Source organism: Rhinatrema bivittatum, chromosome 8 (genome assembly GCF_901001135.1).
Source record: "Rhinatrema bivittatum chromosome 8, aRhiBiv1.1, whole genome shotgun sequence".
In the NCBI taxonomy this organism is placed as follows: Eukaryota; Metazoa; Chordata; class Amphibia; order Gymnophiona; family Rhinatrematidae; genus Rhinatrema; species Rhinatrema bivittatum.
Genome location: NC_042622.1, coordinates 255,744,383 through 255,769,179, shown reverse-complemented (window position 1 = coordinate 255,769,179; position 24,797 = coordinate 255,744,383). Strand labels below are relative to the sequence as shown.

The 24,797-nt window shown below is 48.8% G+C and overlaps 1 protein-coding gene across 2 annotated transcripts in view; it reads right to left on the bottom strand.

Moving 5' to 3' along the window:
* Positions 1-24,797, bottom strand: part of PACS1 (phosphofurin acidic cluster sorting protein 1) — a 478,069-nt gene that overhangs the window by 367,873 nt on the left and 85,399 nt on the right. For both annotated transcript variants that reach the window (XR_003858449.1, XM_029614641.1), the window contains exons 4-5: positions 2,567-2,692; positions 2,321-2,465 (exon numbers count right to left, since the gene is read on the bottom strand). Coding sequence is in view for 1 of the 2 variants with exons in the window: in XM_029614641.1 (XP_029470501.1) it covers positions 2,321-2,465; positions 2,567-2,692 (271 nt within the window). In the remaining variant the exon portion in view is untranslated. The remainder of the gene's footprint in view (positions 1-2,320; positions 2,466-2,566; positions 2,693-24,797) is intronic.

The following is a 24,797-nucleotide window of genomic DNA, read 5'->3' as shown; positions in this document are numbered from 1 at the left end:
CCAGGGAATAGGAAATTAGATTTTGCTACATTCACAACTGTAGTTTATTGAAGAGTCTGTACACTAGCAGTGCCTCAGTTTCTTTCAGGGGAGAATAGAAAGGCGATAAACTGCAGCAATCCAAATACATCAGCTTTTAATTTTTCTTCATTGTGGAGTGTGAAAGGTATCACAGCTGATGTTTTCTGTACAAATTTTGAGTATGTTAGGTCTTCCAGTGACAAGCAGCTCCTAGAAGAGAAAGAGACGAGTCCGAGGGTAACCTAATAGACCTCTCCATGTCAGACCAATAAAGTGATTCCTTCCTAGACTGTGAGAAATTGGAGAAAACTCATGGCATCCACCTGGACAACAGATTGGGATTTCCAGAGGTGGTCAAGCCTACTGCTCTGCATTTGGAAATCAGTGGCTCTCTGGTTGTTGAACATTAATAGGTTGTGCCATTAAGTTCAGGAAAGTGAACCCACCAGAAGAGATCTTAGATTTAGCCCTTTGAACAGGGGCTCTTCCTGGACAAAATCAGTTTGAAATGGTGGAGCCTAGACTTAAAGAAACTCAAACACTAGACTCATTGGTTCTTTGATTAGTGATGGTACCAGAAAATTACAGAAAAATATCTTTGCAAAAAGAAAATTGTGCCAGGTTCTCTGGCAGAATTAGAGTCTGGCCAGAGGAAGGCCCAGGTGATGAATTAGTCTCCTCTGTCACTAGTATCAGCTCTGGAGATGTGACTTCCTGGTTCAGTGCCAAGAACATTTGCTTAGATGACATCATGATCCTCAGCACATCAAAGAAGTCACTAATCCATGACATTTTCTTAGGCATCAAAGATTTAGACTTTCATTCTGACTGAATTGGGATAGGAGTGTATGCCACAGGTTTTCACTTTGGCACCTGTTCGTGTGCCTTCACGGCTTTGACTGGCACAAAGGATCTCCACGTAGAGGTAGGTGGAATGGTAGGATTTAGATTCCTGGTTTTGGAGTGTTGTCTGTGGTACCATTTATGGTAAAATTCTTTTTCCTTGGATGATTTGATCCTAGAGATAGATCTGCTCCAGGAGCCCCCACTTGCAGTGGACACAGAACCAAGTCCACTGAGGATTTCTCCTTACCTCTCTTTGCCATTACTGAAGGAGATCAGAGGGCATCCATTTTAAAAGTCCCAAAGCATCTTGCTTTAGGAGATATACGTGCACAAAATGGGAAATAGTGTACACTGTGGTCCAGCCACAAATATCTGTAGCAGACTTTGTGGGAGTCTGTGATGAACATTTTCCACCCAAACTTGCATCTTTTGACACTGCTGGCGGTGTCTGCCATGGAATCAGGCCTATCAGGTTGAACTCAATTCTGAGTCTGATGGAGAGTAGAAGGGAGGGTTGTTTTCTTGTTTGTTTTTATGGCAGACTCAGAGAGAAAAACAAGAGGAAAAGTAAACACACTACTAAAAGCACTATATGTGAGAAAAAGAAACAGAGAAGCCACATCCTTACAAAAGCTTAGACAAAAATAGACTAAAGAGACTTGTGAGGTAGCATCTATGAGGGATCATCTGCACATGGTCTCTGAGCGACCATGTCAGCACCAAAGAATGACATCATCCTTCAGTGTGGTTTGTCAATAGAACACAGTGTTTAATATTAAACCAGAGCTTGACTTGTGCCTATTAACCCCATTTGATTTTTGAAAGCATTCACCCAGTGGAAAGTAGGTCATAAGACTAGTACAGACTAGTGCTATTGGCTCCTAAGGCCTCTCACTACAGTACCAAGAATTAATCTTTAAAATATTTTTTGCAGTTGGTAATAACTGAAAGGCTTTAGTATCTGAAGGCTACTGAGCAACCTGACAGACATCAGTTGTTGGGGGATACAGTCAAGTATCCGCTGAACAGGCATCCAAATCATTACAAAACAAGGATTCAAATCCCACTGCCGCTCCTTATGACCTTGGGTATGCCACTTTGCCCTCTGTTACCTCAAGTACAGACTATAAACCCTCTGAGGATAAAGAAATACTTACGTTACCTGAATGTAATCTGCTTTGAAGTGCTGAAATGCAGAATATAAGTAAAATAAATAAAAACTAAATAAAAATAAGATGCTCATGCAGTAGGCCAACTAGTTTCTTCTTGGTAGAGACCATAGGCTAAGGGGGCACTGAATTTACTCTCTCATCCCTAAAGGTGAATCTCAACAGTGGGAGGTTCAGAGCAGCCTATGCCGCACTGGCTCTGTTTGTAACATGTTCCATTAGCAGTGCATTTAAGAACATATTGTTTTTCTGGAGGGATGCATACACAGTTGGTTCTTTCATACCTGACAATTTTGACTTGGGCCCTTCATGGTCAATGGGCTGGCTGGACACGGAGTAGATTTTGATCTCAGCAACTGGCACAGACACATCTTTCACATTACTATGTAAGCCAAGTACCTGGGCACCCTCGCTGGGGTGCTGCATGACCTGTGTGGAAGAGAAACAGCTGTGTTGTGCTTTTAACCTTTCCACGGGTAAGCGTATAAAGTGATTTGATTGGCGCAGTGTCTGCATGGTGCATTTCTTACCTCTGACATGTTAATCAGTCCCATAGCTAGAGTCTTGTAGCCCAGAATAGTCCTGTTCTTATACCTCTTCCTTCTCTGTAACATGATCTGTAACTTGTTTGCATCTCTCTTCAAGAAATGTGGGTACTGTACATGAAAACAATACAAAACAACTGCTAGGACAACAGATACAAAATCTTGTAATTTTGCAGTTGCAATAAGAAACACTAGTGTCATGCAATACTGGGAAAAAAGTGGACAACTGGAGACTTGGTCCATGGTTAGCATTCTGTACTATAGTGTGAGACATGTGGATTCTTGTCTGGACTAGGAACTGAAATGGCATACACAATCCTAGAACACTCAGCCAACATGCAATATTGCAAGTGGATATGAAGCTACAGCTAGACCTTTCAGCTACAGATGTGAAAACCAGGCTGGCATTTCTGAAAACACTTTATCCATACACTAGAGAAAGGGAACCAGAGCCAAAAGGTGGGTCTCAGGTTTTAAGGCTCTGTGCATCACTGGAACTCCAAAGCAGACATCTGTCTAAATTTGAGAAAGAAAAACCACAGGGGAAAGACTTTCACATGGCAAGACACTGCTATCAAGCAAAGGTCATGAAGGTCAGTGGCCAGACTGGCTGCAGCAGGGGATTTTGTGGAGGAAGCACTTACAGCCCCTTGGGTGGGGCGGCACAGAGGGTCAGCCATTGTACAAATGATGACATTAACTAGCCAGACTCAGGGTGCATATGTGACAGGTTTAGGAGGGAACTATGGTCTGTAGCCCCTGGCCAAAGACCATCATTGCAAGGGCTAGGCTAGATGAGAGAATACAAAATAGTGGGAAATTCCCTGGGTAGTTACAAATGAAGGCTCATGACAGATTACAGTTGAGATGAAAGCCCAGAGTCTGACATAGCAGAACTGGGTAGGCAAAAAGATAAATGGGAGGGAAACTGGTGGGCTTCCAGCTTTCTCTCTTTGGTTTGTTGCCCACCGAGTACACAAGACTTGAATTTAAAGTCCCATAACAATTCACAAGATCTGTATTGCCAGTAATGAAATGTTAGTCTAACTGGAAACAGTAAGCCTGAGCATGGGGGGCCATCAGAATATCTTTGCGGGTAGGAGTTTCCACCCCCTGCCCTAGCACAATTGTGTGAGAGAATGTGCAAATTACTAATAACGAGCTAAAATGTTACACCTTCACTGGTAGGTTCAGACAAAAGCTCAGACTTAAAAAAGGTTTAGAAATTAAAGTTATTTCAGAAAAAAATGTTTGACAGTAGTTTTAGTGAAAGCATATTTCCTCTCATAAGTTCTCCTGTTAATTTCAATGAAAATTTATAAGACTAAAAACATTCAGATCGATTTTTAAAGCATTGCTCATTCAAAAATGTCCACATACGGAGGAAGTGACGTCATCGAGCTTAATGGCTGCTTGAGCCACGAGCTCCTCTCTCAGCCCTTAACGACTGCTAATACAGGAGCCAGTGCCATACTAACTTTCTCATAAAATTGTGCTAAGCTACATGGATTCGATTTGAGATGGCTGTGAAGTGAAAATCTGTAGACTTTAATTGCAGGGGATCGCGGGGCCGAGCCCGATGAGTAGGCTGCAGGAGCCGAGCTACCCGACAACAGCAAAGATCCGGAAGACGCCTTTAACAAACTTGGAGGAGGCCCCGACCCACACGGAATTCCGTGATTGGTTTTACGGCAAGACCTAAAAAGCTAAAAAAAAAGGAAATTCGAGAGATGCTGGGAGAATTTCACGAAGAAATCACCTCGCTTGGGCACAGAGAAGACTATAATCGACTCCACAGTAGATGCCCAGGCTGAGGCAAATAAACAGCTGCAAGAGGTGTGCTCAGAGCTTCAGGAGGAAAAACTAAATATGCGGGCCAAGCTAGCCGGAGAACAGGGCTAGAAGAGGGAACCTCCGATTCAGAGATTTTCTTGAAACAGAGGAAAATATAGACTGTGCCAACACAATTGTTGAGATTACTTACCTGATAATCTCCTTTTCCTTAGTGTATGCAGATGGACTCAAAACAAATGGGTATAGTGTGCTCGTGCTAGCAGTTGGAGACGGATCTGACATCAGCACGGGTACATATACCCCCACAGGAAGTGTACCAATTCAGTAATCTTCCTTGCAAAAGCTTTTATGGATATATGTGTACTGACCGATCGATTAAATGAACAGGATTACCCTGACCAATTGATGGTAGCTGGAGACCGCCAGTGTTCTCAACCGGAAGGCGTCGACACCCAGCAGGGTGGAAGCCCTACATAAGCAAAGCATGGCTTACCGTGAGACGGCGAATCCCCATGTATACTGGCAGCCGGGCGGGATGCTGAGTCCATCTGCATACACTAAGGAAAAGGAGATTATCAGGTAAGTAATCTCAACATTTCCTAGCGTGTAGCAGATGGACTCAAAACAAATGGGATGTACAAAAGCTACTCCCGGACTGAGCGGGAGGCTGCCCGAGGACCGTGTAGGATTGCCCTCGCAAATGCTGTGTCCTCCCTGGCCTGGACGTCCAGACGATAGAATCTGGAGAAGGTATGGAGGGAGGACCACGTCGCCAGTTTACATATCTCTGCAGGCGACAGCATCTTAGTTTCTGCCCAAGAGGCCGCTTGCGCTCTGGTAGAATGAGCCTTGACCTGTAGAGGTGGTGGTTTTCCTGCCTCTACGTAGGCTGCCTTGATAACTTCTTTAATCCAGCGGGCGTTGGTTGGCCATGAGGCTGCTTCCCCTTGCGTCTTCCCGCTGTGCAGGACGAACAGGTGGTCCGTCTTTCGTACTGCTTCAGACATTTCCAGGTACCTGGACAGCAGTCTGCCGATGTCGAGATGGCGTAGCATTCGACCTTCTTCCGATTTCTTCAAACCTTCCGTGGTAGGCAAGGATATGGTTTGGTTGAGGTGAAAGTGGGAAACCACTTTGGGTAAAAAGGATGGAACTGTGCAAAGATGGATAGCTTCTGGAGTGATTCTGAGAAATGGATCACGGCAGGACAGTGCCTGTAGTTCTGAGATGCGGCGTGCTGAACATATGGCCAGCAAGAACACCATCTTCAAGGTCAATAAACGGAGAGACAGGCCTCGAAGACGCCTGAAGGCTGATCCCGCTAGAAATTCCAACACTAGGTTGAGGTTCCACAAGGGCACTGGCCACTTCAGTGGCGGGCGAATGTGTTTGACTCCTTTCAGGAAATGTGGAACGTCTGGATGCTTGGCAATGGTAGTGCCATCACTCCTGGGACCGTAGCAAGACAGTGCTGCTACCTGAACCTTGATGGAGGTGAGGGTCAGACCCTTCTGAAGTCCATCTTGTAGGAAGTCCAAAATGATAGGAATCTTTGCGGTATGCGAATTGGTGCTGTGAGAGTCGCACCAGGCTTCAAAAATTCTCCAGATCCTGATATATGTTAGTGATGTGGAGAACCTGCATGCTCGGAGGAGTGTATCTATCACCGGCTCCGAGTATCCTCTTTTCTTCAGTCTAGCCCTCTTAATGGCCAGACCGTAAGAGAGAATTGAGCTGGATCCTCGTGGAGAATGGGGCCTTGCCGTAGCAGGTCCCGGTATGGAGGCAGAGGTAGAGGATTCCCTGCCAGTAGTCTTCTCATGTCTGCGTACCAGGGTCTTCTTGGCAAGTCCGGGGCCACTAGAAGAACTAGACCTGTGTGTCGCTGAATCCTGTGTACAATGGCGCCCAACAGGGGCCATGGAGGAAATGCGTATAGCAGGATCCCCTGAGACAACGGCTGTATCAGGGCATCGATCCCCTGAGCTCGAGGATCCCGCCTGCGGCCGAAATATCTGGGAACTTGAGCGTTGGACCTGTCTGCTAATAGGTCCATGGCTGGTGTCCCCCACTGATCCACAATCATCTGAAAGGTTGTGGGTGACAGCTGCCACTCTCCCGGGTTTAGGCTTTCTCTGCTGAGGAAGTCTGCCGAGTGTTGTCCTTCCCGGCGATGTGTACGGCGGAGATGTCCTGAAGATTGGCTTCTGCCCAAACCATCAGGGGAGTTATTTCTAGTGACACTTGTTGGCTTCTGGTTCTGCCCTGTCGGTTGATGTATGCCACCGTGGTGGCGTTGTCTGAAATCACTCTGACCGCTCTGTTGTGAAGTCTGTGGGCAAATCGCAGGCACGCTAGCCTGACTGCCCGTGCCTCTAGTCGGTTGATATTCCACCTTGACTCTTCTCTGGTCCACCGCCCTTGGGCGGTGAGCTCCTCGCAGTGTGCTCCCCATCCGTTCAGGCTGGCATCTGTGGTGAGCAGAATCCAGGTTGGGGAGGACATTCGTAACCCCCGGCTCATGTGGCCGGGCTGTAACCACCAGCGTAGTTGATTCCGCACTCTGGCTGGTAGAGGCAGGTGTATGGTATAGTCCTGTGATCGTGGACTCCATCGAGATAGAAGGGCGCATTGCAATGGTCTCATATGAGCCCGCACCCATGGCACCACCTCCAGAGTGGATGCCATGAGGCCGAGGACTTGTAGATAATCCAGAACTGTGGGCCAGCTGGCGCTCAGCAGGACCTGTAGATGACTCCGGAATTTTGACTTTCTCTTGGAGGTAAGGCTGACCTTGTCTTCTTGGGTGTTGAATTGGACTCCAAGGTATTCCAGCGACTGGGACGGCTGTAAGGAGCTCTTGTTTATGTTGACTACCCATCCTAGGCTTTCCAGAAGAGCTATAACTCTGTTGGTTGCCCGGTGGCTCTCCGCCGGCGACTTCGCCCTGATCAGCCAATCGTCCAGGTAGGGATGGACGAGGATTCCTTCCTTCCTGAGTGCCGCCGGCACTACTACTATGACCTTGGTAAAGATCCACGGCACAGTGGCTAACCCGAAGGGTAAAGCTCAGAACTGGAAGTGCTGATTCAGGACTTTGAAGCGTAAATAGCACTGGTGATCCCGATGAATTGGGATATGCAGATAAGCTTCCGACAGATCCAGGGAGGTGAGAAATTCCCCTGGCTGTACTGAATTCTTGACAGACCGCAGAGTTTCCATGCGAAAGCTGGGGACCCGTAGGTGTCGATTGACTGACTTGAGGTCCAGGACGGGCCTGAAAGTGCCCTCCCTTCTTGGGTACTATGAAATAAATGGAATAATGCCCAGAATTTATCTCCTCTGCAGGTACAGGGATTATGGCTCTTAGGGCCAGGAGCCTATGTAAGGTCACTTCTAGTGCCACTTTCTTGATTGGAGAGCATGGAGATTCCACAAACTTGTGCGGTGGAAGCCGAAGAAAATCCAGGTAATATCCTTCCCGGATGATGGCGAGGACCCACTGGTCCGAAGTGATCTCGACCCACCTGTGGTAGAAGAGGGTTAGCCTGCCCCCTATGGCTGCTACCCCCGGATGGGTCGGCTGATTGTCATTGTGGGTTACGGCCGGGGCCAGAACCCGGGCCGGTTATCTTCTTGGTGTGCTTAGTCCGAAAGGGCTGGTTCCTGGCCTGAGAACGAGGTGCTTGATAGCGAGTCCTGTAGGGGTTGAAGCGTTGCGAGTTTCTACCTCTGGATGGTCTAGAAACAGAACGCTGGTTCCTCCTTGACCTGTCTTCTGGTAGACGGGGTAGCGGAGAGGCACCCCATTTAGTAGCCCAATTCTCAAGGTCGCTGCCGAACAGTAGGGAACCCTTAAAGGGCATTCTTGTGAGTCGAGTCTTGGAGGACGAATCGGCCGCCCAATTGCGTAGCCAAAGCTGTCTTCTGGCTGCCACTGAGGAGGACACTCCCTTGGCTGCCGTACGGACGAGGTCGGAGGCTGCGTCAGTGAGAAATACGAGAGCTGATTCCATGTCTTCTCCCGGGGTGTTTCTTGCCTGTGATAAACAGGAGCGCGTCACCATGGTGCAGCAAGTCGCAATTCGAAGGGACATGGCTGCTACCTCATAGGCTTGTTTCAGAATGGTGTCAATGCGTCGGCCATTTGGCGCAGGCCCTCTAGCAGAGGGTTCTGTATAGGGACCCCTGGGGGGTCCTGGCCCGGAATGGCCAGCTCCGATAAGCATTGTGAGACCAGGCCTGGCAGATCTTCTCTCCGAAAGAAGCGTCTCATGGTCCGATATGGTTCTATCTCCGAGGGAAGTTCACTCTCCTCGGGGGGCTCCTCACTTACCTGGGAGTAATCCGAATCCCCATGATTGGGGCTGTCGGGTGGTGAGTGACTGCGCCTAGGTCTCGAGGGTCCAGGGGCCGGATCAACCGGGACGGAAAGACCCATCCGAGGAGCAGACTGCATCTGGACAAAGGCGTGAATCCCCTTAAACAATTCCACCCAGGAAAGCGAAGCCGGATCTGGCCGCAGGGGTACCAGGTCTCTCGGGTTCCCTGGCTGCTCGCCGCGGCCTGCTAAGTCCGGTGTGGTCCCCGAGGAACCGCTGGGCTGGGACCGGTCTTGTCCTGGAACTCCCATGGCTTCCTCTCATTGGGCACATAGGGAGTCTGCTTCCTCACTCTGTGAGGCTCTGAGGTTGCATGCAGAGCAGAGGCTTAGAGTGTTCATGCCTGATTCTGGAGGTGCCGGCTCTGCGGACGCCAGGGCTTTCTTATGCTCCATTCGCCTGAAATGCGGTGTCGCCCAACAGTGTGCGCCTAACACGTGCGCTTAACAGCATGCGCCTAGAACGGGCGTCTTATAAACGTGCGCCTATAAACGGGCGTCTTATAAACGTGCGCCTATAACGTGCGTCTTAGAAAGTGCGCCTATCGCGTGCGTCTTAGAAAGTGCGCCTATCGCGTGCGTCTTAGAAAGTGCGCCTATCGCGTGCGTCTTAGAAAGTGCGCCTATCGCGTGCGTCTTAGAAAGTGCGCCTATCGCGTGCGCTAACAACGTGCGCCTATCGCGTGCGCTAACAACGTGCGCCTATCGCGTGCGCCAACAACGTGCGCTTAGCAAGCAAAGTGCGCTTAATTGGAAAGAATGAGTAGGCAGGCAAAATGGCGACCTCCCAGGCGGGCGGCCTCGTAGGCAGGCCCAGTTAGTCCACACTTCCTCGGAGACCAAGTAAAGATGTACGCCTTACCTTGTCTTCGGCGCTTCCCGGCTGCGACCCGGGCGGTCTCCGGCTGCGGGGGGAGAGGGGAATACCTTCACCGCCGCGCTTAAGGAAGTGCACCCGCTGCCTCTAGGCCGCACCCGAACTCGTCTCGCTCGGGGGCCAAGTCCACGCCGGGACCGAGGCTGCCTCTAGGCCTCGCCCGAACTCGTCTCGCTCGGGGGCCAAGCTGCGCCCGAGCCCTTCTCACTCGGGGGCTGGGTCCCTGCTGCGAACCTGCCACCGGACCGAGGCTCTTACCTCCGAGGGACCACGGAAGTCAGCTCGGGAAACTCAACTGGGTGAGTGACCGCCTGGTATCACCACAGGAGTGCGGGGCTCGTCTTCAGTAGATTTCTTCTATGAATTTAGTCGTTAGAATTTGGAAACACGCTCAGCGAGCGTGGGGTAGCTCCAAACTGCTTTGGAGACGGAAATTACTGATTTGCTTCACTTCCTGTGGGGGTATATGTACCCGTGCTGACGTCAGATCCGTCTCCAACTGCTAGCACGCGCACACTATACCCATTTGTTTTGAGTCCATCTGCTACACGCTAGGAAACCACCGTTTTGCACATATCTGGTGGAATCCAGTCATGACCATGAGGAGGGGCCTCAACCAGTTATTAAACTGGACAGGGTGCATACGACCCTGAGAGCAGTGGGTGCTAGCCAACCACAAGACATTATACTCTGCTTCCATGATTATACGTTGAAAGAAAAGATAGCGAGAGCAGCCAGGAAACAAATGCGCTGGGCATGGGAGAATCAAGAAACATCTGTATATGCAGATTTGTCCCAGGCCACTCTCCAAAACAGACAGAAGTAAAAGGAGGTAACTGCGTTCCTAAGGAAGGAGAATGTAAAATACAGATGGCTGCACCCTTTTGGATTAATATTCACATGTGATGGCGTGTCTTCCCGCATACTTACTGTAGCAGAAGCAATAACAATACTGAAACAGCATGGCTTCTCAGCAGTGATAGCGCAGACAATGAGCAACAAAAAATTTCTACTTAAAGATCAACACCCCCGATGGCAAAGGGCGAGTGCAAGAAACAGCAGACAAACAAAACTGATCCTCAACAGAAAAATATGGAAGGCACCTGAACTGATAACCTCAAACACCTGCAACCTGGAATGGAGGTGCACTATTATAATTGAGAGCTTCAAAATATATAGGCAACATTTAATTTGGATTTCTCTCCTAAAATACTGGAAAGACAGAATTTCATATGCAATGTTACTTGGAAGTGGCTGACAACAAGATCATTGCAGCAAGAAGTATTAACACTGGTCTCCTGTTGAGACAAAATGGCTACGGCTAGAGAGAGCCTTTGTGTTTATGGTATTTTCCTCCACAAGAATGGGAGATTTGGATCTGCAAGGAGGTTTTAGCAGATCGCAGAATGGTTTGGGGGGGGGGGGGGGGGCGATGCACATGTCCAACATGTTTATTACGGTGTGGGAAACAGGTTGTGGCTATATGGTGTTCTGACAAGTGGGCCTTGAAGGATGAGGGGTGTCACTTATGCACTGATGTATTTAATAATGAGGGACAGGATGACTCATGTTTAACTCAGTCTTTCTTATTTTCCCTTTTATTAGCAATGATTAGACTCCTTTTTCAGGGCATTAATCCCTTTGGTCAAAAGGGAAGAGGCCTAGGGACTGGTATAACTACTGTTATAATATGTTATAATTGTTTTTTTGGTTACCATGTTATAATGTAAAATAGGGCGGACTACGCCCTATTCTCTTGGTTATCTGGAAACCGATGTGATATCTCGATTGAATGTCGGTATATAAAAGAAATAAATAATAATAATAATAATATATTAAGGGGGGGGGGGTGGAATTGACCAAGACGACCATTTATGGCTACATTTCGTATAATTTTCCTTAATGTTAAGGGTCTTAATTCTCCATTTAAAAGACATTTGTTCTTTAAAGATTGGGAAATTTGCGAGCAGATTTCATATTTGTTCAAGAATTCCATTTAAAAAGTAGACACGAGTCACCTGTAAGGTCAAGTCAATACCCCCAACAATTTTTCACACCTTGTCCTAAATCAGCTAAATACACTGGGGTATGTATATTGTTCTCACAGCAATTGGTGTTTGAATGTCAATTATGTATTAGAGACCCATTAGGCAGATATCTCTTATTACAGATCCTGGTAGATGGGATGGAATATACATTAGTAAACATATATGCTCCAAACAAGGATCAAGGAAAGTTTCTCATGGAACTGAACCAGGTCTTACTACTACATAGTAAAGACAAATTGATAATTGGAGGGGATTTTAATCTGGTCAGAACGCCCGCGCTAGATGCTTCTCGGGGAAGTGTAGCTGCTACACCATCTCATAGAAATAAATTAAGGGAGCTGCTGGACAATTGGCAAATGATAGATGTATGGAAAGCACACTACCCCTCGTCAAGGTCATATATCATTTATTCTGCCTCCCACATATCTCATTCCAGAACAGATTACTTCCTGGTAGACAAAACTCTGTTTAACAGCATCATCAAACCTGACATTTCCCCAGTAGCGTGGACTGACCACGCAGCAGTGTCAATACGACAAAGGGATACACTTCTGGCGTCTAAATGACTCTTTGTTGACAGATGAAGGATTTAATAAATCCCGTATTTTACATATTCAGGAATATTTGGGATTGAATGATACTGGGGATGTGTCACCTCCAGTAGTCTGGGATTCCCTGAAAGCTTATGTGAGGGGGTTTTTAAAATCTAGAGCTACTTTCATCAAAAAACGGAATTGAAAAAATTACTTACCTGATAATTTCGTTTTCCTTAGTGTAGACAGATGGACTCAGGACCAATGGGTATAGTGTACTCCTGCTAGCAGTTGGAGACGGATCAGATTTCAATCTGACATCAGCCCCTAGTACATATACCCCTGCAGGAAGTGCAGCTCTTCAGTATTCTCCTCGAAAAGCATTGTGGATATGTGTAACTGACTGATTGATTAACTTAATAATTTGGTTAATTAAATAACTTCATAACTTGGTTAAACGTTAAAACTTGATTAACTTGAACTGGTTGATTGACTATAGCTGGAGACCGCCAGTGTACTCAACCGGAAAGCGTCGACACCCGGCAGGGTGGATGCCCTAGGTAAATGGAAACATGGCTTACCCTTGAATCATTTGAAGGACCATGCGTGACAGCAGCCAAGGGTGGGATGTTGAGTCCATCTGTCTACACTAAGGAAAACGAAATTACCGTATTTTTCGGACTATAAGGCGCACATAAAAACCTACGATTTTCCCAGAAATCGGAAGTGCGCCTTATATATGGATTTTTCTCTAGCACAGGCTCGCACTCACCTCTAGGCCTCCTCTTTGCGGTCGCCGCAGGATGGGCTCTGCAGTGGCCCTGCTACCGGGCCTATTCTTCTCGGTCCGTAAACGCTCCACTTCTGCGCGCGCTGATGCTTCCCCTCCTTCCTGCCCACGCGGCTCCGGCAAAGTTTACTTCCGGTGACGCACAGGCAGGAAGGAGGGGAGCATCAGCACGTGCAGAAGTGACGCACAGGCAGGAAGGAGAAGGAGCATCAGCACGTGCTACTGCCGACCGCGTATGCGACCTGCCAGCGGGCGAGTGCGGCAGTCCGCGGACATAGCTCACGGACCACCAAGCATAACAAGCTGTTCCTCTACCGGTTTACCCGGATTCCTCCTGACCCGAGCGCAACCGACCTGCCAGCGGGTGAGTGCGGCAGTCCGCGGACATAGCTCACGGACCACCAAGCATAACAAGCTGTCCCTCTACCGGTTTACCCGGATTCCTCCTGACCAGATCGCAACCGACCTGCCAGCGGGCGAGTGCGGCAGTCCGCGGACATAGCTCACGGACCACCAAGCATAACAAGCTGACCCTCTACCGGTTTACCCGGATTCCTCCTGACCCGAGCGCAACAGACCTGCCAGCGGGCGAGTGCGGCAGTCCGCAGACATAGCTCACGGACCACCAAGCACAACAAGCTGTCCCTCTACCGGTTTACCCGGATTCCTCCTGACCCGAGCGCAACCGACCTGCCAGCGGGCGAGTGCGGCAGTCCGCGGACATAGCTCACGGACCACCAAGCATAACAAGCTGTCCCTCTACCGGTTTACCCGGATTCCTCCTGACCCGAGCGCAACCGACCTGCCAGCGGGCGAGTGCGGCAGTCCGCGGACATAGCTCACGGACCACCAAGCATAACAAGCTGTCCTCTACCGGTTTACCCGGATTCCTCCTGACCCGAGCGCAACCGACCTGCCAGCGGGTGAGTGCCGCAGTCCGCGGACATAGCTCACGGACCACCAAGCATAACAAGCTGACCCTCTACCGGTTTACCCGGATTCCTCCTGACCCGAGCGCAACCGACCTGCCAGCGGGCGAGTGCGGCAGTCCGCGGACATAGCTCACGGACCACCAAGCATAACAAGCTGACCCTCTACCGGTTTACCCGGATTCCTCCTGACCAGATCGCAACCGACCTGCCAGCGGGCGAGTACGGCAGTCCGCGGACATAGCTCACGGACCACCAAGCATAACAAGCTGACCCTCTACCGGTTTACCCGGATTCCTCCTGACCCGAGCGCAACCGACCTGCCAGCGGCGAGTGCGGCAGTCCGCGGACATAGCTCACGGACCACCAAGCATAACAAGCTGTCCCTCTACCGGTTTACCCGGATTCCTCCTGACCCGAGCGCAACCGACCTGCCAGCGGGCGAGTGCGGCAGTCCGCGGACATAGCTCACGGACCACCAAGCATAACAAGCTGACCCTCTACCGGTTTACCCGGATTCCTCCTGACCAGATCGCAACCGACCTGCCAGCGGGCGAGTGCGGCAGTCCGCGGACATAGCTCACGGACCACCAAGCATAACAAGCTGACCCTCTACCGGTTTACCCGGATTCCTCCTGACCCGAGCGCAACCGACCTGCCAGCGGGCGAGTGCGGCAGTCCGCGGACATAGCTCACGGACCACCAAGCATAACAAGCTGTCCCTCTACCGGTTTACCCGGATTCCTCCTGACCCGAGCGCAACCGACCTGCCAGCGGGCGAGTGCGGCAGTCCGCGGACATAGCTCACGGACCACCAAGCATAACAAGCTGTTCCTCTACCGGTTTACCCGGATTCCTCCTGACCCGAGCGCAACCGACCTGCCAGCGGGTGAGTGCGGCAGTCCGCGGACATAGCTCACGGACCACCAAGCATAACAAGCTGTCCCTCTACCGGTTTACCCGGATTCCTCCTGACCCGAGCGCAACCGACCTGCCAGCGGGTGAGTGCGGCAGTCCGCGGACATAGCTCACGGACCACCAAGCATAACAAGCTGTTCCTCTACCGGTTTACCCGGATTCCTCCTGACCCGAGCGCAACCGATTAAAAAAAAGGCTCTGAGCCGTGCAGTATCTGTGCTCCAGCATTAATGTGCGTGCATTCAATAAATGTTTATACCCACTACTCCAAAATGCCTCCTGTTAAGAGACATGCTTATGATGCAGATTTTAAGCTTAAAGCTATAACTCATGCAGTAGAGCATGGAAACAGAGCAGCTGCAAGAGAATTCAACATTAATGAATCTATGGTGCGTAAGTGGAGGAAACAAGAAGATGCCCTATGCCAAGTAAAGAAGACCAAACTGAGTTTCCGAGGAAACAAAGCAAGATGGCCACAGTTGGAGGACAAAATAGATCAGTGGGTTATCGAACAGAGAACCGCAGGTAGAAGCGTCTCCACTGTCTCTATTCGACTCAAAGCCACAGCGTTAGCACGCGACATGGAGATCAAGGACTTTCGAGGAGGTCCTTCATGGTGCTTTCGTTTTTTTTTTTTTTGTTTTTTTTAATTCTTTATTTTCCAATTTTTGAAAATTTTACCAAGAGCATTACATTCTTATACAGAAAAATCAATGTCACAACCAGTATCCATTAATTCAGGTATATAATCATATATCATATTATAAGACATCTAAATTATAAGAAAATGTTTAAAGCAATTAGGGGCAGATCTGAGCAAACATATTAAGTAAACTACGCAAAAAGATAGATAAACTCACTGAGTATAGCATCTATTACATTTATTCACACCTAAACTGTGGGAGCTATAATAGGGGTCCGAGCAGCCAGAAATGATCTCAATTGTATAGGATCTAGAAAAACATAATTTTCATTTAAGTATCTGATGCAGGCCTTGCATGGGTATTTCAGAACAAAACGTGCTCCCAACTTTAATGCTTCAGGACGAAGCCTAAGAAATTCTTTTCTTCGCAACTGAGTGGATTTAACCACATCAGGGTAAATCCAAATGGGGTTTCCATAAAAATTTACTTGTCGGTTCCTAAAAAACAAGCGAAGTACATGATTCCTTTCAGAAAGGAAAGCAAAAGAGACTAACATTGATCTCCGTACATTTGTCTGAGCATCTGAAGACATTTCTAACAAATTAGTTACATCCTGGGATTGTTCTTGTTCTGGTATTTGTGTTCTCTGTTGTAAATAATATGCTTTTACCAGCACTGGCAAGGCGTTCTCTGGTATCTTAAGAATCTGAATCATATAATTTTTAAACAATTCTAATGGAGAAATTAATCTAATTGAAGGAAAATTCAATATTCTAAGATTGTGTGCCCGTAAAGCATTCTCAACTGACTCTAACCTATTTGCTGTATTAGTTTCAGATATAATCAATTTTGTTTGCTTATTCTCAATTTGAACAAGTCTTTTTTCCACATCGTCAGTCTTTTTTATATATGTTGTCATCAAATTGTTATTTGCAGTCGCTTGTTTTTGTATCTCCACAGTTGTTGCTGAGAGTATTTTTATAGAGCTCTCTATGGAGCTAAGCATTGTCCAAATACCCTCAAGAGTCACTACATCAGGTTTAGCTGTTAAGGGGGAAAGAGAGAGTAATCTCAGGCGTTCCATCCCCATTTCTTCCACAGTTCCCAAACTCACCCTTGTACCTGGTATAGATGAAAGGGGGTTAATCTCTGAGGCCAGCGGAGAAGAAGCCATTGCTGGGCTCCCCATTTCACCTCCCTCACCTGGAGACGCCTCCTTCAGCTGTTGTTGTGTGCTGGTACACAAGGCTCCTAATCGCTGACCGCCAGGGTTTTCCTCCAAGGCCATAAACATGGCCACTCCTGCTTCTGCCGAAGTAGGGCCAGGTATCTCGCTGTCTCCAGGGTGAGCGGGCTTCCTCGGTGATCCGGGGCTCAGAGTAGTCTCAAAGGTCAAGGGGGAGGGCTCATGCTCCGAAGCGACTCCTCCAGCGACCGAGCCACCCGGAATAGTAGATGCTGCACCGGCAAAAAAACCTGAGATTTGTGGCTGTCGGGGGTCTTCTGCAGGCGGGATAACACTCTCACCCCTCAGTCGGCCCTTTCTTTTCGTATGCGGCATTTCTTCAAAGCGTAAGTAAGTTTACAAAGGAAAGTGCCGACAGCTTCCGTCTCCGGCGTTTCTCGCTGGAACTACTCAGCGGCCATCTTGCCCCATGGTGCTTTCGTTTTATGCAAAGGTGTAATCTCTCCATCCGCACCAGAACTACTGTCTGCCAGCAACTGCCAAAGGATTATGAAGAGAAGCTGGCCATTTTCCGCACCTACTGCATAACCAAGATAAAAGAAAAGAATATCCAGCCAGAACACATCACTAACATGGATGAGGTCCCCCTCACTTTCGATATCCCCGTACAACGTACTGTTGAGAAAACAGGGACCAGTACGGTATCTATACGTACCACAGGAAACGAGAAGTCATCTTTCACTGTAGTTCTCGCCTGTCAGGCTAATGGCCAGAAACTACCACCCATGGTCATTTTCAAGAGGAAGACTTTGCCAAAGGAAAAGTTTCCTGCTGGTGTCACCATCAAGGCTAACCCAAAGGGCTGGATGGACGAGGAGAAGATGAGTGAGTGGCTGAGGGAGGTCTACGTCAAGAGACCGGACGGCTTTTTTCACAAATCCCCATCCCTATTGGTCTATGACTCCATGCACGCCCATTTGACCGATAATGTCAAAGCCCAAGTGAAGAAAACTAATTCAGAGCTTGCCGTAATTCCGGGTGGATTAACCAAAGAGCTCCAGCCGCTAGATATCGGCATCAACAGGTCATTTAAAGTTAAATTGAGAGCAGCGTGGGAGCGTTGGATGACAGAAGGTGACCACACATTCACCAACACAGGGAGGCAACGCCGGGCGAGTTATGCCATTATGTGCCAGTGGATCGTGGATGGCTGGAAGAAGGTATCAGTCTCCAGTGTCATCCGAGCTTTCATGAAGGCTGGAATCATCACTGAAGAGCTAAGCAGCAGCAACGAGACCGACTCGGATAATGATGAGGGGGACCCGAGCATGCTTGATATAGAAATCGCCCAACTGTTTAACTCAGACACTGAAGATGAAGGATTTGATGGATTTGTGGCGGTGGAGGAATGAACAGTTTTTCTGTTTTGGTTTTTTTTACCGTAACTGAAAGAAACTAGAGGAGGAGGCTGCTGCAGCTATCATGTGTGCTGGGGGGGGGGGGGGGGGGGGGAGAATGAGAGAACCAGCCAGCCTGAAGAGAATGTACCGGTATGTGTGAATAGGAGTGAGAAACATGGGTGTGTATGAGATACAGCATGGGAGTGAGAAGCCTGTGTGTGTGTGTGTGTGTGTGTGTGTGTGTGTGCATGCATGAGAGAGAGACTGATCGGAAAGGAAGATGTGATGCAATGCCTGAGGGACGAGTTATGCCACTATGTGCCACTATGTGCCAGTGGATCGTGGATGCCTGGAAGAAGGTATCAGTCTCCAGTGTCATCCGGGCTTTCATGAAGGCTGGAATCATCACTGAAGAGCAAAGACAGACTCGTTACAACTGAACAAGTTGAGAGTTATTGTTGAGAGTTGAATAAAGTTCAGTAAAGTCTGCCCTATGGTCTGAGCTTTGTTTCATTTAATGCGTTGCGCCTTATATATGAACCTGGACGCCGTAGCAGGCGCTCATTGGTAGTGCGCCTTATAATCCGGTGCGCCTTATAGTCCGAAAAATACGGTATCAGGTAAGTAATTTCTCCATTTCCTAGCAAATGGACTCAGGACCAAAGGGATGTATAAAAGCTACTCCCGAACTGGGTGGGAGGTTGCCCGTGACCCACTTAGTATTGCCCTTGCAAATGCAGTGTCCTCCCGAGCCTGAACGTCCAGACAGTAGAATCTGGAGACGGTATGGATGGAGGACAATGTAGCCACCCTGCAGATCTCGGCAGGTGACAGCATTCTAGTTTCTGCCCAGGATACTGCCTGGGCTCTGGTAGAATGGGCCTTGACCTATAGAGGTGGTGGCTTGCCAGCTTCTACGTAGGCTGCCTTGATGACTTCCTTGATCCAGCGGGCAATGGTTGCCCGCTAGGCCGCTTCCCCTCGTCTCTTTTCGCTGTGAAGGACAAAAAGGCGGTCCGTTTTTCGTAAGGGTTCAGCATATCCAGCATAGCTCTCTGCTTCAACGGCAGGGGAGAAGAAAAACTGATACTACACGCATATCCAGCATAGCTCCCTGCTTCAACAGCAGGGGAGAAGAAAAACAACCAATAAGGGCTGAATAACATATTCTGGGCAAAACAAATAAGCATGGGTGTAGCTTGCTTATTGCGGCGGTTACTACCCCTACTACCCCTAACTAATCAAGCTAGATATTTCACTTGGATGCAGCTCCATCACTGCTCTCTGCATTAATGGTGGGGGTGGAAGGGAAATAGAACCAAAGAGCTAAGAGAAACAGATAAGTATGAGAAAAAATGTGTGAAGCTTGCTGGGCAGACTGGATGGGCCGTTTGGTCTTCTTCTGCCGTCATTTCTATGTTTCTATGTTTCTATTTCCAGGTATCTGGATAGGAGTCTGCTGATGTTGAGGTGGCGCAGACTATGGGCTTCTTCCAAATTCTTCAAAACATCCGTCGTTGGTAGCGAGATGGTCTGGGGAGGAAGGAGGGAACCATGCGTAGTTGGATAGACCCCGGGTGAGCCTGAGGAACGGCTCACGGCAGGACAGTGCTTGTAGTTCAGATATGCGGCGGGCTGAACACACTGCCAGCAAAAACACTGTCTTTAAGATTAACAAGCGAAGGGACAGACCTCGGAGGGGTCTGAAGGTGGTTCCCGCTAGGAAGTCCAAAACGAGATTGAGATTCCACAGAGGTTCCGGCCACTTTAGTGGTGGGCAAATGTGCTTGACTCCTTTCAGGAAGCATGACACGTCCGGGTGAGAAGCTATGCTGTCGCCCTCGCTCTTGGGGCCGTAGCATGACAATGCGGCCACCTGTACCTTGATGGAGTTGAGGGACAGACTCTTCTGTAGTCCGTTTTGTTAAGAATTCCAGGATCACGGGAACTTTAAATGAGCGTGGCTTGATGTTGTGGCCTTCGCACCAGGCTCCAAATACTCTAAAGATCCTTATGTACGTTAGCCATGTGGAGAACTTGCATGCTCGGAGGAGAGTGTCGATTACCACCCCCGAGTATCCGCTCTTTCTCAGGAGAGCCCTCTCAATGGCCAGACCGTAAAAGAGAATTGAGCTGGATCCTCGTGGAGGATCGGACCTTGTTGTAGCAAGTCCCTGTGTGGGGGCAGGGGTAGGGGGTTCCCTGCCAGCAGTCTTCTCATGTCTGCGTACCAGGGTCTTCTTGGCCAATCTGGGGCCTCCAGAAGAACTAGTCCCTTGTGTAGTTGTATCTTGTGAATGATTGTGCCCAGTAGGGGCCACAGCAGGAAGGCGTATAGTAGAGTCCCCGGGGGCCAGGGCTGTACCAGGACATTGATCCCTTGGGACTGCAGCTCCCACCTGCGGCTGAAGCATCTGGATACTTGGGTGTTGGATCTGTTTGCCAGAAGGTCCATGTCCAGTGTCCCCCCCACCGATTCACTATCATCTCGAAGGCTGCGGACGACAGCCTCCATTCTCCTGGGTATAAACTTTCCCTGCTGCGGAAGTCTGCCATGATGTTGTCTTTCCCGGCGATGTGTATGGTGGATATCTCCTGGAGGTTTGCTTCCGCCCATGCCATCAGGGGGGTCTATTTCTAGGGACACCTGTTGGCTCCTGGTTCCCCCCTGTCGGTTGATGTAGGCCACTGTCGTGGCATTGTCCGACATTACTCTGACCGCTTTGTTTCAAAGTCTGTGAGTGAACCACAGACAGGTTAGTCTGACTGCCCACGCTTCTAGGCGGTTGATGTTCCATCCTGCCTCTTCTGCGTTCCACTGCCCTTGGGCGGTTAACTCCTCGCAGTGTGCTCCCCATCCTCGTAGACTGGTATCTGTGGTGAGTAGGGTCCAGGTTGGGGAGGATAGTCTTGATCCCCGGCTCATGTGGCTGGCCTGCAGCTACCACCGTAGCTGGGTCCGAACGCTGCCCGGGAGTGATAGACGTACGGAGTAGTTCTTGCACCTTGGGCTCCACCGTGATAGAAGTGAGCGCTGTAGGGACCTCATGTGGGCTCTTGCCCATGGCACTACTTCCAGTGTGGATGCCAACAGCCCGAGGACTTGCAGGTAATCCCATGCTGTGGGACGAGGATCGCCCAATAAGGTTTGCAGCCGGTTCCACAATTTTGATCTCCTTGTGGGGGTCAGGCTGACCTTGTCCTCTTTGGTGTTGAATCATACTCCTAGGTATTCCAGCGACTGTGAGGGCTGTAGGAGGCTTTGTGTGTGTTGACCACCCATCCTAGGCTCTCCAGTAGAGTTATGACTCTGCTGGTTGCTTGGTGGCTTTCCTCCGGTGACTTTGCCCTGATCAGCCAATCGTCTAGGTAAGGGTGAATGAGGATTCCTTCCTTCCTCAGTGTTGCCGCCACCACCACTATTACCTTGGTGAACGTCCGGGGTGCTGTGGCTAGCCCGAAGGGTATTGCCCGGAACAGGTAGCACTGGTGTTCCTGATGAATTGGGATGTGCAGGTAGGCCTCCGAAAGATCCAGGGATGTGAGAAACTCTCCTGTTGTATCACCATTATAACAGATCGTAAGGTTTCCATGCAGAAGCGGGGAATCCTGAGGTGGCGGTTGACCAACTTGAGGTTCAGGATGGGCCTGAATATTCCCTCTTTCTTGGGGACGATAAAATAAATGGAATAATGTCCAGTATTTATTTCCTGTGGAGGCACTGGGGTTATGGACTCGAGGGCCAGTAGTCTGGACAGTGTAGCTTCTACTGCCGCCCTCCTGAAGGGGTCATGGCAGGGGGACTCCACGAACTTGTCTGGAGGGGTTCGTAGGAAATCCAGGTAGTACCCCTCCCGAATGATAGCTAGGACCCACTTGTCCAATGTTATCTCGACCCATCTGTAGTAGAATAGGGATAGTCTGCCCCCTATGGCTTCTTCCCTTGGATGGGTCGGCTGAATCTCATTGTGGAGTGTGGCTGGGGCCTGCCCGTAGGGCGGGGGGTTTGACAGTTGCTCCTGTAAGGATTGAAGTGCTGTGAACCTCTGCCCCAGAGGACCTGGGGAAGGGTCGCTGGTTTCTCTCAGTCTTATCCTCCGGCAGGCACGGCAATGGGGATTCACCCCATTTGTCGGCCAGTTTCTCTAGTTCGCTGCTGAACAGGAGGGATCCTTTGAAGGGCATCCTTGTGAGGCGCATTTTGGAAGATGCGTCGGCCGACCAGCTTCGGAGCCAGAGTTGCATTCTGGCCGCCACCGCAGATGACACTCCTCTGGCCACTGTGCGCACTAGGTCGGAAGCAGCATCTGCGAGGAATGATACTGCTGGTCCCATGTATTCTCCCGGGGTGTTGTTCCTGGTTTGTGACAAACAGGCACGTGTCACCATGGTGCAGCAGGCCACAATTTGTAGAGACATTTCATTTCATTTATAAAATTTATTAATCGCCTAACACTGTTAGGCCTAGGCGATATACACAATACACACACATAATAAAAGTAACACAAACAAATAAATACATATACAAACAAAATAGTTTCATAGAAACTAACTGAAAAAATATTATCTGATATTCATTACCATATGCATTAACTTGTTCAAGTATTACCTTTAACAATTATACACACGATTCAGTAAGTGTTCCTTGAAAGCAGTTTTAAATTTTTTGACATCTTCAATGGATCGAAGATCAAATGGAATCATGTTCCAGCAATTAGGTGCCGCTATGGAAAAAGATGTTTCTCTTGTGCAATGTAAATGGGCTAATCTCACTGAAGGGACCTCAAGTAAATTTAGTTGTGAAGACCTAAGTGCTCTGGCTGGCTTATGTATCCGAAGTAAAGCATTAAACCAAAAATCAGAAGAAGACGCGCGTAATTTAAAAACTATCATTCCTATCTTGAAAATTATACGTTCCGACATAGGGAGCCAATGAAGTCTGCATAGAATTGGAGTAATTCGATCAGAACACTTGGAAGATGACACTAACCTAGCTGCTGAATTCATCAAAAGTTGAAGAGAACGAGTTGAATTTTTAGGTAAACCAATATAAAGACTATTACAGTAATCAATATGAGGAAAGATGATGGCCCGTACGACCATCAAAAAATCAGATTCGTACAATAAATGTCGTAATCCAGCTAAAAGTCTCAGCTTAAAAAAACCTATTTTAATTACAGACCTGATCTGTGCTTTGAATGACAGAGTTGAGTCTATCAAAAAACCCAAACTCTTAATCGGCTTGGAAAGAGGAAAAGAAAAATTCTCAAATGATATAGTATCGGAAACAGGTTGGGAATGAGGACGATGAATCAACAGCATAGATGTTTTATTGGTGTTCAAAAGAAGCTTGTTATGTTTTAACCAACAAGTAATGGATTTCATACATAGAGAAAGTAGCTCAACTGTTTCAGGCCAAGACTTCTGAACTTTTATGTAAAATTGAATATCGTCCGCATAGATTTTATACCCGTCAGTAATGATGGCTAAGAGTTTAGAAATAGGAGCTAGATAAACATTGAACAGCATAGCCGAAAGGGCAGAGCCCTGTGGAACCCCAGTTGTTACCTGTTGTAACTCTGAGGAAGAATTATTAAATTTGATGATTTGGGAGCGAATGAACAAATAACTCTCAAACCATGCCAAGACTGACCCAGCAATTCCGCACTCACGAAGCCGGAATAGCAAAATTTGGTGGTCAATCGAATCGAAGGCAGACGTTATATCCAATGAAACCAAAATGAACTGTTGTCCACTATCTAAACTTCGTTTGATGGAGTCAATTAAAGAAATCAAAAGTAGTTCTGTACTTAAACCACGACGGAAGCCAAATTGATGTGGACTCAAAATCTCATGCTTCTCTGCAAAGTTTGTGAAGTTTGTGAAGACATAGCGGCTACGTCAAATGACTATTTGAGGATGGACTCCAGACGCTGGTCATGTGTATCCTTGAGCGCAGCTCCTCCCTCCACTGGGATAGTGGTGCATTTAGAGACCGCGCAGACCATGGCATCCACTCTTGGGCATGTGAGAAGATCTCTAGTTGCCGGGTCCAGGGGGGTACAGGGCTGCCAAGGCTCGTCCCCCTTTGAATGTGGACTCTGGAGCACTCCATTCCAGGTCAATCAGCTGTTGTGCTGCTTGTAACAGAGGGAAATGTCGAGAAGTCTGTCAGAGACCCTCCAAGCAGGGGGTTCGGTTTAAGTTCCCCCGAAGTCCCTGGGCCCGGGATAGCGAGCTCAGTCAGGCATTGGTTGACCAAGTCAGGGAGCTCGTCCTTTGTGAAGAAGCGTCTCATGGTTCGGTGAGGCTCTGTCCCCGGGGGGGGGGAGCTCCACCTCTTCTAGGGGTTCAGCTTCCTCTTCAGAGATGTCAGAGTCCCCATAGGTGGGGCTTCTGAGTAGTGGAAGCCTGTGCCTAGGTCTTGAAGGGCCTGGGGCATGACGGTCCTCTGGTGGAGCATGTGGCTGGACAGCCAGAGGTTCGGTTTGCATTTGAACAAAGGCATGAATCCCCTTGAAGAACTCCACCCATGAGATCGAAGCTGGGTCAAAGCTGAGGGGCGCTGGATCCTTGGGGTTCCCGGTCTGTGGGGAGGTCCCCTTGGCTAGGTCCGGGGTACCCCCTGAGGAGCTAGAACTCTGCCCTGGGTGGAACTGGCCCAGAACTGGATCTCCCAGGGCCTCCTCGCACTGGGTGCACAGGGCATCGGCCTC